The sequence below is a fragment of the Sylvia atricapilla genome, chromosome 4, assembly GCF_009819655.1.
Source record: "Sylvia atricapilla isolate bSylAtr1 chromosome 4, bSylAtr1.pri, whole genome shotgun sequence".
Taxonomy (NCBI): domain Eukaryota; kingdom Metazoa; phylum Chordata; class Aves; order Passeriformes; family Sylviidae; genus Sylvia; species Sylvia atricapilla.
The window spans coordinates 41,748,124-41,764,679 of record NC_089143.1 but is presented as its reverse complement, the minus strand read 5'-3'; the positions used below and the strand labels follow the sequence as shown (position 1 = coordinate 41,764,679).

At 38.8% G+C, this 16,556-nt stretch overlaps 1 protein-coding gene across 4 annotated transcripts in view; it reads left to right on the top strand.

Annotated features, from left to right (window-relative positions):
• Nucleotides 1-10,151: 10,151 nt before the first annotated feature.
• RAPGEF2 (Rap guanine nucleotide exchange factor 2) overlaps nucleotides 10,152-16,556 on the top strand; it is a 127,197-nt gene continuing 120,792 nt past the window's right edge. For all 4 annotated transcript variants that reach the window (XM_066317644.1, XM_066317641.1, XM_066317642.1 and 1 more), the window contains exons 1-2: nucleotides 10,152-10,862; nucleotides 14,387-14,443. In XM_066317644.1, coding sequence (XP_066173741.1) covers nucleotides 10,825-10,862; nucleotides 14,387-14,443 — 95 coding nt within the window. In that variant the 5' untranslated portion in view covers nucleotides 10,152-10,824. The remainder of the gene's footprint in view (nucleotides 10,863-14,386; nucleotides 14,444-16,556) is intronic.

Below are 16,556 nucleotides of genomic sequence, written 5' to 3'. Positions count from 1 at the left end.
GCTGTGCTCTCCCAGCGCCCAGAAAGCGCCTTAATCGCAGGAGCGGTGGGCACACGGAGCTGACAATACTCTCTGTCAAGGAGGCGAACAAACAACTGAAGTTCTAAAGTACTTTGCACAGAATAATCATCAAGCCTGAATTTATGAAAGTCCGACCCATTCAGCAATGGAAGGGCTTGTGTTTTCCGTCGGGTTTTATGGTACTCGGAGCTGCATTTACGTCTCGGTGCAGTGGCCTCAGAGTGGCTGTGCTTCACCAGCGCTGATCCTACAGAAGCTTAGCCTCTGTGGATGTTTGCCCATCTGAAGTGCAAATTTCTTCGGTGATCGGTGTTTGCTCTAAGGGTGAAAACGTGTGCTGAAGTCAGATCAGAGCAGTGACCCCAGTAAGCCCATCTGAAATACGGAAATTGACTCAGCCCCGAGTAATACTTCGGAAAACAAACCTGAAACTTACGTCACTCTCAGAATTCTACCATTGTTTATAGGAAGAGAAAAAAAATTCAAAAAATCCCAAAAGATAATAATTTGGAGTTATTAAATGCAGTCTCCGTTTCAGAAAATACCTGAGCTAAGAAATAAATTCAGGCTTGATGATTACTCTGTGGAAAGTACTTTAGGACTTCGGTTAGTTGTCTGTTGGCCTCCTTAACAGAGAGGAATAGTGCCAGCTCTGGAAGGATGTGACCACCAGAAGCTTTTGAGATACTAATTTTTGCGTGAAGAATGATTTGATATGCAAATATGTACTTCAGTATGATCATTTGCCTGATAGCCTGGGAATAATTTTCATGTGACCTACTGTTGATGCTTCAAGTAAGATTTATATCTCTTGGAAGCAATGCTCTGAAATATGCTGGAAATGTATCTGCTAACAAAAGAAAAAAAAAAAAAAAAAGAACATGACTCTTGGCTGTCTTGTGTGTTCAACTGGAAAAATTCTATCTGTCTAATTGAATTGTAATGCTTTCTTTAAAAACATGAATATAAAGGATATATACTGGGATATAAACTTTTGAAATTAGTTGTAGTGTAACGTTTTCTCCCTCTTCCGTATGTTTTTATTGTATCTGCTTTTTTAAAAAATTCATAAATACAAAGAAACTGAGCAACGTAATTTCCCATTTAAAAAATCCCAGACTCTCAAAAGCAAAAAGAAATAGTGCAATTTTACTTCAGCAAATACCCGCTGTTGCCTTTGTGGTTAGAAAGGGGAACTTTATTTTTGTTTTGTTTGTTTTTGTTTTTGCTTTGGTTGGTTGTAAGCCAGCAATATAAAATGATTGTAAGCCAGCCACAGAAAACAAGTCACTGAATTTTCTGTTGATTATAGTACTACTGAGATATTTTCGTAGTAAGTTCTGGCAGAGCACAGTTCTCAACGCGTGCGGGTTCCTTTTGTTTCTGGATGTGAGTTGTCATGGTAATAAGCCAAGAGCTGCAGCCTGGAGCTCCTCGTTGCTTAAGCCCAGCTCCAGGGTTTGTGACAAGTTCCCTCTGGAGGAGTGGTCAGGGTCTCCTTTGACATCAAGGGCTTCTAGAAAACTTCAGAAAGTGGAGGTGGCCCTGATGCTCTGGGTAGTTCTGAAAGGACTGTGTTGCTGCTGGGTTGGGATTAAATTGATTTTTCTTGACGAGGGTGGACCTTGTGTTTCTGGGTAGTTTTGGGGTTTGTTTGGGTTTTGGTTGATGAGGGAGAAAATGCACAAACCACAAAGAGGGTGAAGTGTGATGACATTCAATCCTTGGGACAGTGCTGAAGCCCCCATTTCGTTGCTGGGCTGTTCCTTCCCAACAGCACAAGGAGGTTTGTTCCAAGGTCTTTTTGTAAAAGCAAGGTATAATGCAGTTATGTCTGAGAAGTTGGACAAATGTGAGCAGTTGGGACTGTCACAGCTTCAGATGCAGACAGCTGATCACAGGTGATTGTGCAGAGATGGCTTACTGGGTTACCCCTTCATCAGCTCAGGCACATTTCTGCCTTGTCCTGGGGCTGAATTTACAGTTCGTTCACAATGGAAAGCCTAAAGTATTCACAGGAGCTGGTCTTACATTACCAGCTGGTGAAAGGCATCCCTTCTGTGTCGCTGTTACATTTTTGCCCATGATTTGGAGTACCTGCCCCATTTAACACATCTGGTCCACTGTGAGTTCATCTACTGTGAATACCAGTATGGAAGGAAGGGTACATTTTTGGGATTTTTGTAATGATCGCAACATTTTTAATGATGCATTTGAAGAAGGAATACTGTGTAGCTGTGGCTATGATGTTGATGTACCAGGACCTAGGCTGTACAGAAACCTAAATTTTTTTTGGTAAATAGATTTCCCTTGCCCACTATAAAGGAGTTTGTATGATGGTTTTGTGTAGGTCAAGTTTGTAGTGATGTGCTTCTTTCATGGCAAGTTGTTTGACTGGCTTGGTTATTCCTAGGTTGTGTGAGCTATAGTCCTTGTGAGTAAACTGGTATCATGGATATTAACCTGCCTGCTTTGAAACCTGTGGGCTAATTAACCAGTCTTAAAAAATCCCCTCAAAGCCACAACTAAAAGTGTGTGAGAACTGTCATATCTTAATCTTGCTCTCAGCTCTTGAGGAATCCTCTAAGCACAGCTAACTGCTGACCCTTATTTTTGTAAGGCAACCTTACACCATGGTCTTGTTTTCCTGGACACCTTAGTGGTTCTTTGTGATGTTGATCTTTAGGCTTATGTCCTTTAAGGTGTTTCTGCCATCACAACTTGGTGCCACATAGGAGTTAATTTTTGAGTATTAATTCCAGGACATTTGTGTATTGCTTCATTTTTCCATGAAGTTCCTGATATTTTAATTTTTTTTAATTGAAAGCTGCCAATCAATGCTGTATATTTGAATAAATTTACATAAAATTGGTCTCTACTACAAGTAGTTATTTAAAAATAAGTACCACCATGTTTAGTAGCTGATCTATTTGTTAGTGCAAGATTGATTTTTGTTTAATAGGATACTGAGTATTATTTCATATGGCTAATGAAAAACATCGAATAAATAACCGTATCTCAAAACAATTTGAAACTTGTTTGCATTAAAAAAAAACCCTCTGCAACAAAATATGTGAACATTTGTGCAATGAATGTGAAAATGGATCTAACAGCCTCAATACAAACCTCCAGCTACTGGCAATAAATATTGAAAATATGCAAAAAGACAACTACATATATTTTTAATGGTGAATAACTGAAGTGCCTTTTATAGTTATGGACTATGCTGTCAGTAGGAGCGATCTTTCGCGGTGGAACTGTTTTTCTTGCATTTGGACATGCGATCAACCTTTGGATTTCTGACTACAGAACTTGGGCTTTTGTGTTAAGCATTTAATTGTCTGACTTCTGAGAGTCCGGAAAGCAGAAAAGAAATGCTCTGCACAACCCTGTAATTTCCTATGCTCATTAGTTTGCTCATGGACTTCTATGCCATGGCAGGCTTTAATTTCCCGTCTACCCTTTCCATGTTCATCCTCCCATCTTATGGGATGATTACAATAATGAATGCCTTAATTTTTTTTTCTTTATTCTGCTGAAAGCTTTATGACCAGCGGGATATGTTGAATCAATTGGACTACTCTTGAGACAGTGTTAAAATCTGTTAGTGTGTGTGGGTTGTTGAACCTTCCAACTCATTTTTGTGCATTTCCAATTATAAAAAAAAAAATAATCTAAAATGCAGAAATGAGCATGTCATGAAATTGTCTTTTGAGGGAAGCTCTTCAGAAAGAAAATAATTCACAAAAGAAAAAAAAAAAAGTGTGTCTTTGAAAGATGGGAAAGCTGATTTCAGTATCCAGCTGGAACATCATATTTATCTGCAGTTATTTTACTGTGATCCTATGCTGTTTCTCCAGCATCTGACATTGAAGCAGTAATTCAGTAAAGTGTTTGGAAAAGCATGTTTCTGTACTGTCTTGGGACTACTCCCAGGAAAATGGGATTTCTCCTTTTTCTTTATGGGGTTTTGGAGTTGCTCCTGATTAGCTTCATGCATGGGCACCTCAGTTCCAGATTAAAATCACCTGTTCCTCCTGTTTCTAATCCAGGTTAAAAATTCCATCTGTAACCCAGAACAAATAGCCCCACCCTCCTCACGGTAGAGCTAAAAACAACAGGTTTTGTGTGTCAACAACTCTTAACAAGATCAATACAATATCTCTTTTCCACTGCCTAAAGGAAGTGCAGGCTTGGGTTGGCTGGATGGTGAAAAAGCTGAAAGCTTTCTGGTGAAAGCTGATTCCTAAGCCTAGTCATGCCTGGTTGCTGTGGAGTCATGTTTTGTCGTGAATTTCCCAGAATATAACGCATGTTAGTTGAGATAAATGCATGCAGGTTAGGTTGGTAAGAGTTTTTAGAACTTTCAGGTAAATTTACAAAACTTGCGTTCTTCCTTAAAATGTGGCCCATGGAATTTCATTCATGTAAGAACCAAAGAAGGTCATTAAACATATGTAATTTCACTTAAATATTTAATTTCTTCTTGTATAGCTGCCAATTCAGCATCAATAAATTATTTCCAATAACTTTGGCTGTAGTTTATTTTGAGCCACAGAGCTTTATGCACAATAGTAAGAGTGGCTTGCAGAGAAGTGTTATTGTAGCTTACAGTAAAGTTACAAAGAAAAATTAATCTTAAATTTGTGGTATGATAAGTTGGATACTGACAGGCTTCCCTTGTGGCAGCACCTTCACCTGAATTTGAAGGTCTTGGTGTAAGAAAAAGAATGTTAAAAATTTGCAGACAAATACTTCTTTTTAATCTCTTTATGGCTCAGTGATAAGCATGTACATACCTGGGCATGCTCCTGCACAGCAATCATGAGTGTGTTCAGGTTTTTTTCCACTGCTGGCACACTGGAGGTGAAGATGAAATATTCATCTTCATGTATGCATGGCAGTGATTTTGGTATCAGCAATACTGGAATTTTCTGTCACGGTGGAAGTCAGTTTTTGTGGTTTGCTCCTGTATTTTGCAGGTCACTATTTGCAAGATGTGAGCTCACCCTTAGGCGTTGAGTGTTTAGTTCTCCTCAGGTCTTGCCTGCAGAGGGAGGTTTGGCTGGGGTGCTCCCCCACCACTTGTCCTGCCCTGCCTGCCTGCACACCTTGCTGTTCTAAAGGCAGTGACTTGTGTCATCTCCTGAGCTGCTCTGGGTGAGAGCCTGGCATTTTAGTCTGAGCCAGATGGGAGTGGCCACGGCTCTTCTGTACACATGGAAGTTTCTGTGTAAGGCAGATGGGATTGATGTTGCTATAGTCCAGTCTCTTTCTTTTGGTGATGCTGGCACTGCTTTGGCCTCGGTGAGCCAGTACAGGCAGTCAAACAGGCCGCTGTTATATCAACAGTAGAAGCTAAAAAAAAGGAATGTCAATCCTTGGTATAGCTACGCTAGTGACTCAGAGTCATATAATTTCAGGTGTTGGATGTATAAAGAAAAGGGAAGAAGACAGGATCCTACAGCTACCACGAAAGAGAGGCAGGACTTTGACAACCTGGGTTTGCATTGTGGCTTCGTTGCTCAATAAGAAGAAAAAATCTTGGCATTGCTGCTCTTGTTAGTACATCACAGTTTGGGGAGGTCCCAGTCTGAGCTGAAGTAACTGTTCAGTCAGCCATATAGAAATGCTTCTCTTCCTGCCAGCAGTTTCATGGTCTGTTGAAACCCATCAAAGACTTTGAGGTCCCACCTCCTCCGGGCTGCAGGAGGGATGTCTCCATGGCCTGGACACTGGAGCTCATGAGGCTCATGCTGCCAAGAGAGCTGCTCGAAGCTGGGTCCCTGTGAGCAGGTGCTCACCCTGGGGCTGGGGAGATGGCAGGGACCAGGTGGGACCTCCTGTAGTCACAGCCTGAATTTGGGCTTAGGGTGTGGTCTGGAGTGGCCACATGTGATGGGGAGCAAGTACAGCCCCTCCCCTTGGAGCCTGGCTCTCCTGGTGGTTGGCTGAGTGTGAGCTAAAGATGGGTTATTTTTAAGAGATCAGTCTTTCAAAATACGTTGTCCTGTCAGTACGCAGGTATTTTGAGCCTCAGGTGAATATTAGGTGCTTTGAAAAGTTGCTCTTTTTTCCTATCCTTCAAGACCGTGAATCGAGGAGTTAGCTTGATTTTTATTTTTGCCTTTTCATTTGTAAGAAGCCAAACTATTTTAAGATGAAAGCTGCTCTCAGCTCGTTTGCCACATCACAGAAATGAGTGAATTTCTTACTTGGAGAGCAATGAATTTCTCAGGATTTTACTTAACTGTGGCAAGGATGAATAGTTGAGTTTGGCCTGTTGTTTGACACCTTAATGCCAACCAAGACTTTTTTTTAAAAAAAATAAACCAGTGTAAGCTTGCAATTTTTAGGGATGATTAAGTTTTTCAGTCCAAACCAGCAAATTTTCACATCTCTATCATCTTAATAAAGTAAAAATGTCTTCATTAAGTTAGTATGAATTTGGAGCCAGCATTCTGGTTTGGGTTTCTCTGGTTTGTGTAACTGGCAAATATGTTTAAAGTACAAAACAAATGAATAGAAAGTCTGGGCATAAAACATAGACAGATTTTTATTAGAATGGAGAGCAGAGGTGAGGTTGCAGACCAGTATGTTTCTGCAGATCTAATTGAAGTTGAGCTATGTTAAAACTTGAGTGTTTCTGTTTTGTTTCAAAGTACAGTCAGAACTTTAAAGTGATCCATCTGACACCACGGAAACAAGTAAATTAAGAAATAACACTGAATTAAACAAATTTCGTGCTGCTTCCCACACAGCAACCCAGGCATATGACTTTGGCTGCAGTACAGATTTAAGTGTAGATTAGATTTCAGTCTTTTCGCTTTCATTTAAATAAAAACATGCTTTAAAAGCTGTGCTAATTGCTTTGCAATTTAAGTTTTGGGTTTGGAGTTTCCACTGAGATGTTTTTTCAAGCTGTTGCCACAACCTTTGTATAGCAAGATCAGCTGAGCCTTTGCATGGCTTTTGCCTTTTGTTTTCTTTTTTAAAATTCTGTTGGCTGGATAAAACTAGAAAGCAGAAAGCTGGTAGTTTCTCTGTACTTTTGGATAAATAGTCCTTCCTGCAGCAGAATATTTAACCAGTTGTAGTGGTGATGATTCGCGTGGCTCCTCTTGGCGTGTTGAAACTCTTACCAAGTTCCGTTCGAAACAATGAAGGGAGAAGCCGGAGGGAATGACGCTCCCCGAGGTTTCGGTGGCTCAGTCTGCCCTCCGGTGGTTATTTGGGTACACGCCTTGTGAAAACAACATCCGAGGAAGAGTCTGTGCCGGTGTCATTTGTCCACTTTTGTATATCCTGTGTATTAGCTAGAGGCAGCTTTCAGGGGCGCTGCGAACCGGCAGAAATGTTTGTCTAAGCCACAGTGGGCTTAAATTTAGCTGCTGCTTTAAGGGTTTTGCTTAACTAGTCGGCATAAATCACACAGGCATGTCATGTCCTTTAAAGACAGAGTTCTTTTCCTGAGAAATTTAGAAGTTTATCTGTTGTCAAGTGCCTTGAATATTAAAAAAAAAAAAAAATTGACAAGTTTTTTGTGTATGCGTTATTTTTGTGAAATGGTTTCATTTCAAGCACTTGGAATCTGCTTAGGATATTGCAGTACTTGGCACAGATGTTTCCAAAGGACTCTTGCATTCTTGTCAATTCACTTTGAATTCAGAAGTTGAAACAGCTATTTGTGTTCGATAATGAGTATTTTTGCCAAGTAAATGCAGCGTCATTTTTCCTGAGATAAATGAAAAACTGATGTGACCTAAGAACTTGACATTCTGATTTTATTTACTTCAAATCGCCTTCCTCCTCTTTAATGCTGCATTAATGTGCAGAGCCTACTGACCACGTATGAATATATTTTTGCTCTTTTGACTCTAATGTAGTTTTTTGTACTTTGCAATATTGTGGAGAAGTTGACAGGAAGGGGTGTTGTTGATTTTTTCTTACTTCAATTTCAATGCCAAACTCTTGGTGCTAGAGGGAGCTGTTCCCTGCCAGACGCCTCTGGAAAGATACCACAGAAGGAATGGGCGGCAGCTCACTTTGGCACTTGTCGGAAACATCCAGTGCATGGCAGCTGAGATGTTGGAATGTTTTCTTGCTGCTCTTTGTTTTGTTTTGTTTTGGTTTGGTTTGGTTTTTTTCTCCAAATCGCAAAAAAGCCCCTCACCTTAGTTCTCCCAGTGACGAGGTATCTTTAGCCAGCAACTATGATGGAAGCACAAGTAAAGACTTTTAACAGTTTGTGGGTTTTTTCCTCACCTCTCCCTTTTATTAGAGTTCTTTAGATTTTTTTAAATCTCTTTTTATTCCTCCCCTCCCCTTTTTTTTCCTTTTAGGCAGGGATCTCCACCACCTGCAGTTCCTCTTCTGGGCATCTATGGGATGCTGTATTTGCACATATTTGACAAGTATGCTTGTATTTTGAAAGGGGATTACTTCCTTTAAGAAAAAGAGTTCACTGAACATACCTTGTTGATTTTGCGGTTGGTCAGAATGACTTGAGGCTGGGCTGGATGAGTGAAAGGAGACCCTGCCTTATGATGTTGCCCAGAATTGTGATCTTTAACATCCCTTTAAACCCAAACTGTTCTTTGACTCCCCTGATTTCATGCATTCCACCTGCACTGAGTCACTTCAGCTGAATTTCTCTCGGAACACAACCTGTGTTCATCAATCCTTTGTACATCTGTAGGGTTGGTTGGTCACTAGGTTTGTGTCACCCATCAGTTTTGGAAACTGCATGCTCATGGGTCCACTCCTGGGTCTGTAAGCTAGCATCCTTAATGGTTCTCTATCCTTCTGTGAATACAGCAGATAGTGTCTGCCACTCCAGAGAAACCTCCACTGCAGAGAAACCACTGCCAGATGGTGGCAGGAGGTTACTCTCCTTTTTTCTCTGCTTGTTGTTAGAGACTTACTGGAAATGAGTTAAAACAGCACTTTCTGGCCAGACTCTTTTCCATGTAAGATGCTGCTACAAGCATCCGATCCTCAGTGGTGCCTTCCCTGCTTCCCATGGCAGCTGTTGGCTTGTGCCGTGGAGTCGGGCACGTCTGGATGAGCAGCAGCATCAGTGGTGCCACGGGGACTGTCTGGCTTGCCTCTTACCCTGCCGCCAGCACAGGGCTCCCGGGAGCCTCTGCTCACCTCCAGCCTGTCTGGCGAGCCAGCAGGTCACTGACTACGGCAGACATCGCTTTGCTCACTTCTATTTGTATGAAAAAAACAGTAAAAAGGCGAGCCACTGCTGTATTTTCTCTTCAGGACCTTGTATGTGCAGAGTCCCTCCATCCCAAGACATACATAATTACTTTTGTCTTTGGTGTGCCCTCTCCTCTTCCCAGGACTAAACCTCTAGAGGGCAAGGGACTAGAAGGACCACAATTGAAGTGAAATCGCAGCGCTTCGGCTTGTGTGTTTCTTCTGCTTTTTTAAGCTGAAAGTTTGCCTGTTCTACTGTGAGAAAGACATTCTTTTTGTTGCAGAATGAGAGACATCTATTTAGCCTTAGCCACTGTGTGTAACTCCTGGTATATTTTCTTACCTGTACCATGGTTTTAACAATTACAACATGTTTCTGCACTTAATGTATCTAATGGGATTTTCTTTTTCTTTCCTAAATTCAAGTTCTCTCTGTGACATCAACTCTTTTTCTTTCCCTAAAGAACATTCTTTCATTGTGTCAGAAAACAAGCATTTCTATACTTTTTAGGCAATTTTAAATTCACAAAAATTTCACAGTGATCAAATCTTTCATAGATTTCTAGCTTTGATATGTTCCATTACTTGAAAAACATTGCACAGTAAGTTATGAGAGCTGTGTTGGTGTTAGTTTATTCTCAGCTTTGTCAGCCTCAGCTAATGGTTGTGGACTGTTGCTCTGATTTTTAATGAATTATGGATCAAATTTGTCTCTCAACTGGCAAGTTTTAACATAAGAAAAAGGATGATGAAACAGCATGAAATCCATGAGCCAAAGTTAAATCACTCTGAATAGAGGTTGTTGGCTTCACTGAAGCTTTCTCTTAAATACTGTAGCTATTTTAAGTATTTTGAGCAAAGCCTCTAGCCTGGCATTAGTGTTTCCACAGTTGGATTTTAGGATGTTTTAGTCTTGGATGTTGTTTTCATATCTTTATTAATGTTTTGTCAGCTGGATATTGAAGGTCCACAATGGTTGAATGTAAAACTTCACCATATTATAACTAGGATCGTGTTTGGTTTTTCTTATTATCTCATGTCATAATTTTCTGTTCATGCCAGCTTTTTTCTCATTTAAGATTGTGGATTATTTTCCAATTGAAGAGGATAGAATTTTAGAAATATGGGGTGTTTAGAAATGGGGTGTTTTGTTGGACTGTGTTGTACTTTTTTTTTTTTTTTTTTTCTTTTCCTCTGAATGTGAAAAGACCAATTTCTTAGGACTTTGCTTTACAAAGTAAATGAAAGTTTTGGGGATGTTGGCTTTGGAAAGTGGGACCGTGGTAGTTGTAAAATAGTTCATTGTAATTCTGGACTAGGCTTGTTTCCTAGATGTAATGACAGCAAAAGCTGAAAGGTTTCTATATTTGACGTGGACATGCTATCATTCTTCTTTCTCTGAGGTTCTAGATTATAATCAAAGGTGTTCCTGCAGTTTGCCTTTAATCTCCTGGAAGTGTCCCTACTACCCCTGTGAAGAGAACTTTGGATGCTTTTAAAATCAGTATTTTAACAGCTTGTACCAAAATGAGAATACTAAAAATGTTTTCCTTATTTTTATAGGACTTGGAGATTGTGTATTCATATTTACATGGAATGGAAGCATTGTCTAATCTGAGGGAACATCAGCTAAGGTATGATACTTAGTTCTTAAAAACCTAATATGTTAATGCACTAAGAAGGCAAAGGAACAGTAGTTTTGGTAATCACATACTACTCCTGTGTACTCTACCTCAAACTGCCTATTACCGCATTCTTTTCTTCCCCTCTTTATTTTTTTAACACTTCTTCCTTGTATGTCTACACAGTGTATCTCTATTTGTTCCTTCCTATTTCTGTCTTTTATGGATGCATTTGTTTTCTTGTCAAACTTTTGGGCTAGAAAGAAATGCTTTACACACAGAGTACAAAGCCATATATTGATGAAATCATTTATGTAATATAATAATCATGAGAGCAGAGTCTGTTTTTCAGCTTCTGTTTCAGTTTGTGCTTGCTTTTGTGTAGAGATTGTAGATGCATTATGTACAACACATGCAAATAATACTTAGTAAAGATATTTGATAAATGTCATCCACGCTTTTTATTAAAATGCTTCATGAAGCAAATTAATTAAAATCAAAACTTCCCTGAGAACTTAATATTATTTTTTTTTTGTAAAGGCTTGTGTTTGCTTGATTTTTAAGTAATTGTTTCAGATGTCCTTCCACAAGCATCTTACAGCAGGGGTTTCTAAGGGTGTTTGGGCATTAGTGTGAGGCTAGCAGCTACAGAAGGAGGCCAGCACATCTTCTGTATGCCCTGTGGGTAGAGATGGTGAATTACTGCTGTTTTACATCCTGAGCTTTGTCAACATTTGCCACATCTGAAGATGCTGAAGCAACATTGACTTGATTAGTGCTGGTTTAGGTTCTAATTTCTAGCCTCTTGCTTCGTCATTCTGTGGGAGTCCCCAGAAGCCAGTATTCTGTAATTTGGAGAAAATTAAAGGCAAAGTTTTCTTTCTTCCAAAGTGCTCAAGACACATTTTGCAATGTGAATGTTCAAAGAAGTCTCTGTAATTACTTTTGCTTTGGAAGGAGGTCATGGTTACATTCAGTTGAAGTATTTTGTGTTACGTTGTTACATGCAATACTTTCAGCACTTGGAAGTTTTGCATAGCTGGAGTTGAACTGATGTTAACTTGTTTACAAAGATCAAAGTGTGCGCATATGATTGTGTGGTATGTTAATGTGTGCTTCTTGGCTTCCTGTGCAGCATGACGTTCTTGCTGAGGAATGTGTGGAACTCACTCTCCCAGCCTAGTGAATTCCTTAAAGAGAGCTTCTGTTTACAGTACCATACATGGAAAAGGCTAGGCTCCCTCCCGGCAGGCAGATGTTGGACTGAAAGCTTTTATAGTATCCTTTAGGATACAACTCTTCTCATGGCAGTGGAATGCCACAGAAACCTCTGAGATTCATTAAAACCAAATGTATTAAATGTGGCCTCTAGTAGTGAATAAATTAGCATATGGCTTGCTGGTGATCTCATCTGTAATTTATTATATTTGTTGAGGAAGCGGGTAAAGATCACGTTTGAGTGATTGAGTAAAGACTGGATGCCACTATTGATCAGAACCAATTCAATTTTTCAAATATTTGAGGAAGCAATCTAGTTTGAACTACTTGGTCACTGTAATTTCTAACTGCTCCACTGCAACGCAAAAATGGAAATGCTTGGCTACCTTCTGTAAGAGGCATTTTCTCCCCTATTGCTGTCCTAATAATGGGAGCAAAATGCTGTAAAACTCAGTGCCAGTGGTGAACTTGTGTGACTTTATCAAGAATGTGCTTCCTTCTATCCCAATTCAGAGGGGAACAAAACTTGCTTGTTAAAGTGATTCTGTTTTCTGTGACTCCTGCTCTTAGGTGGCACATTGCCCAGCATCATTCCAGACCAGCAGGGCACAGGCCTATTTAAATTTTTAAATCTGACTCCTAGCAATGACTTCTCTTCTGGTATCTTCTCACCAGTGACTTCATGTCTGTGCTCTGCTTCCCTCTCAAAACAGGATCAGAGAGGGAAGATGAAAAACCCAGGAGGTAGAAGCAAGACAGTAGCATTTCAGTGTCTGTAAAAGATTTTGACAAGACCCAATTTTATGGTGGAGAGAAGTGTCTGAAAGAAGATGGTTCTGTGGTACAAAGTTTTTTTGCTGTGCCAAGATGGAAAAAAAAATTCATTAGCTGAAATTGACATGCAATACATAATGCTGAATTTCATACAATAGAGACATTGTTCTGTGTGAAAATTTCTCAAAGATGGTCCAAAGTGTAGATCTAAAATACCAGGCTGTGAGAAAAGTAGATATAAAAATTAAGAATCAAGTTTTCTTACCACAGCCTATCTGCAAACAGAATTAAGATGTCAATTTTCTATTAACAATTTATGAATAGTCATGATACCACTACAAGCCTGCCACTTCTGAACGGAAAAAGCATTGTTTCTTAGTGGACTGAAGTATTAAGTAAAATCCTGTGAGAGATGAGTGCTAAGGTGGCTTTTGCAGCAGTCTGTTGACTGTTGAAATGTATGATCTAGTAAATGGCAATTGACTGTGATGTCAAACCCAGACCAACTCTTACAGGCCTCCAATCAACTTTTTGGAGACTTTTTGCCAGAGCAGCAATTCCTGAATGCTTTTTTTTTGTCTGTTCATGATTGCTGGCAGCTGGTCATTGATACAGTGAGATTCTGATGATGGATTATGTGAGGAAAGAGAATTTATTTCCAGAATTTAAATACAGTTCCTTATTTGAATGAGCCTCTTAGGTAAATCTCTGACTATCAAATAGCCTTGGGGTTTGCAGTCTGCTTCAGAGCTATAGAAAGGCCAAGGGAGGCAGTGGGATTTGTTTTGTCCCCACCCCCCAGGTAATTCACAGGGCTGTTTCCTTGAGGCCATAGACACAAATGGCATTGTGATTTTTCTACATCAAGTTAACATTGCATTTCCTAGTGTGTGGTAAGTTCTATTATGGTTGCTCTCTATTATGCCACATTTGTCAGGCAGACAGTGAATATGAAAGCACTTTAATCCTCCCCTCCAGACAGAGGATTTTCCTGCAGGAAATTCTCTCTACTTTGAGCCCTCTGGGATTTCAGCATTAAAATCTCATGGTAATTTTCAAGTTGCTGAATTTTAGTAAAATGAGAAGCATGCAACATAATTTCTTGTTTTATCTATTGGCCTGACTTGAGATAGAGAATAGTTATTATGTTGTATCTCTGATTGATAAGTGTTGCACATAGTACATTTCCAACCATGTCTAAAATTCAGAATTGTTTTTATAAAGCTACTTACTTTTATCACATCACTATGGAAAATGAGATCAGTATAGCTTTTACTTATTTTTGTAGAATTTGTTATAGGAACAGCTACATCTAAGTGTCCTAAACCAAATCTGATCTTGGATGAACTAATAACTTAAATGTTTAGATTTTACAATTTGTTCTCTTGTATTGTGAATCATCTTGGATTGAAATTAGTGGTTGGTTTCTGTAGGTGCTGGAGTTACCTGTGAAAATGCTGAGTAACTTTAGAACGTGAAGTCTTCGTGACACTGATAGGAGTTATGATTGGAGTCATAACTAAAATTGACTTTTTCTCTTTCAGACTGATGTGTGAAACTGTTAGATACGAAAGGCATGAAGCAAATGAAGTGCTGTACTAGTAAGTATTTTTGCTTCCTCCTATATGATGTTCAAAGGATTAATTTATATTAAAGTGAGTTGAGGACTGTTTAATACCGAAATTCCTTGCCTAGCCTGCACAGTCTGTAAATATAAATGATCCACTTCATTTTCATCATCAAACACCAGAGAAATTTGCTGGTGCCAGGGAGAGAGCCAACAGTGGCTCTTGCTTGGTGGTGCATGTTGTATTAAATTTATATAAAATTAATATATGGATGTGGGATGTCTTCTCATTAATCGTCATTTAGTCTTACTTCAGTTTTATGAAAGTAGTAGTGATCAGCTCTTTGTGCCAGTGGTGCCAAACTGACAAATCTAACATGGTTTATAATTAGCAGGGATGTGCTCTAGTGTCAGCTCAAATTTACGGTAGAGATCTGAGAATTGTAATTGCTTCATTTATGGTAGCAATTTATTGAAACAAAATGTTTATCAGATTCTTACTTGCTGCCCCTAGCCCAGACTCTAAATGCATATTTTTCTAAGTTGTCTGGCATGATTTGAATATTTAAGCATAAAAAGAATGCACTTCTTTGCTTTCTTTTGTACATGTGTAATTTTTTTCTTATATGAAGCATCAGGAGGAAGATGTGATTGTGTAAACTCAAATGCAGCGCCTTCACCATTCAGTAGAGTTAAATTAAGGTCTAAAGAAACCCACTGATGTTATGTATGGGAAATACACAAGGTCAGAATCTATAGGTGGATAGATAAAATCTATAGGTGGATAGATAATTTTAATTAGTCCAATATAATCTTTATTCATTTTACACACTAATTTGATAGGGACCATTGTGCTGGTGATTTGTCCTTTTATAGGCAGTTGGTTTGTGTCTCTTACGTAACAGTTTTTGTTTAGACCCAATATTTTGGTTGTTCTAAGCACTAACTTAAATTTTAGTTCTATGATGAATGAATCTGTACTGCTAGCTAGCCATATACTCAATGCAGGCAAAAATTACAGGAAATATGTGCTTGAGAAAATACAATTCACAAACAAGAGACTGTGAAATCTGGGGTAACTGGAAGTGCATTTTGCAGTTCTTTTGCACTGATTTCCTTTGTCACTCCTTTCATGTGACTTCATCTTCACTTTGGTTGTTTGCCTGTCATTCCTGTTTAGTTGCTTCTTGACATTTTTTCCCTATGATTTATTAAAAAGATTTAATGGACAGTTTGGCAGTTTCTGGATATAGATGCTAATGCAAAATGTGCATGCTCTAGCATTTCACATCTCTGATTTAATGTTTAATGGGCTAAACCTGAAAGCTAACAATTAATATGTTTTATTTAAAAAAAAAGTGAAAAATTCCATATTTTGAAGCTAAAAATATATGTTGCTCTGAACTGTAGCTTTTCATTTTATTTAATGAATAATTTGAGATCCACTTAGTAAGAAAATCCCGTGAAACCTGCAGTCTAATTTCAGTGTTCTATTTTTAGGATAATGAAGTCGCAGGGTTTAGTTTTTTTGTTTCACAAATTTAGCCTATGTGTTGAAGATGTACTCTTCTAAGAAAAGGAATTTCAGTTTTGCTATGTACATGCTTGGAAAAATTATTTGAGTATTACAGAAGAGAAGCAAAGTGATATCCAGGCTAGGATTGATCCACTCAATTATGAGCTGTAGGAAATCAGCTTGGAACATGCAATCTGGTTAGTTTTTAATGAACTTACCAGAGTTATCATTTGATGCTCTTATTTTCATCATGAAGGCTAAGATATTAAGAGAGCATTAAATTTTAACATTTTAGATTGTTTTTTAAGTTACCGCTTCTTCCCTCTGCCCCATGATGGTATATTTGCATTGATACCTGAAATTTGGTGCTGTATCTGTTAAAATAGCTGCAACTGTTGGAGCTGTTAATTGACCTGTGTGTTTGACCTCCCTGAGGCAAAACTTAATGTCTCAGTGCAGAAAAGCTGAATCTTTATCCCTAAATGCTAATGTGCAGACTAATGCAGTTACATGCTTATTTTATCAAAATTTTTTCATTGTGAAAATGGTGTATCTATCTGCTTTGTCAGTGGTATGTATAAAAAAGTAAGTTTCTATTGCAATGCTGAAAATAATTATGTGCATTCCTTAC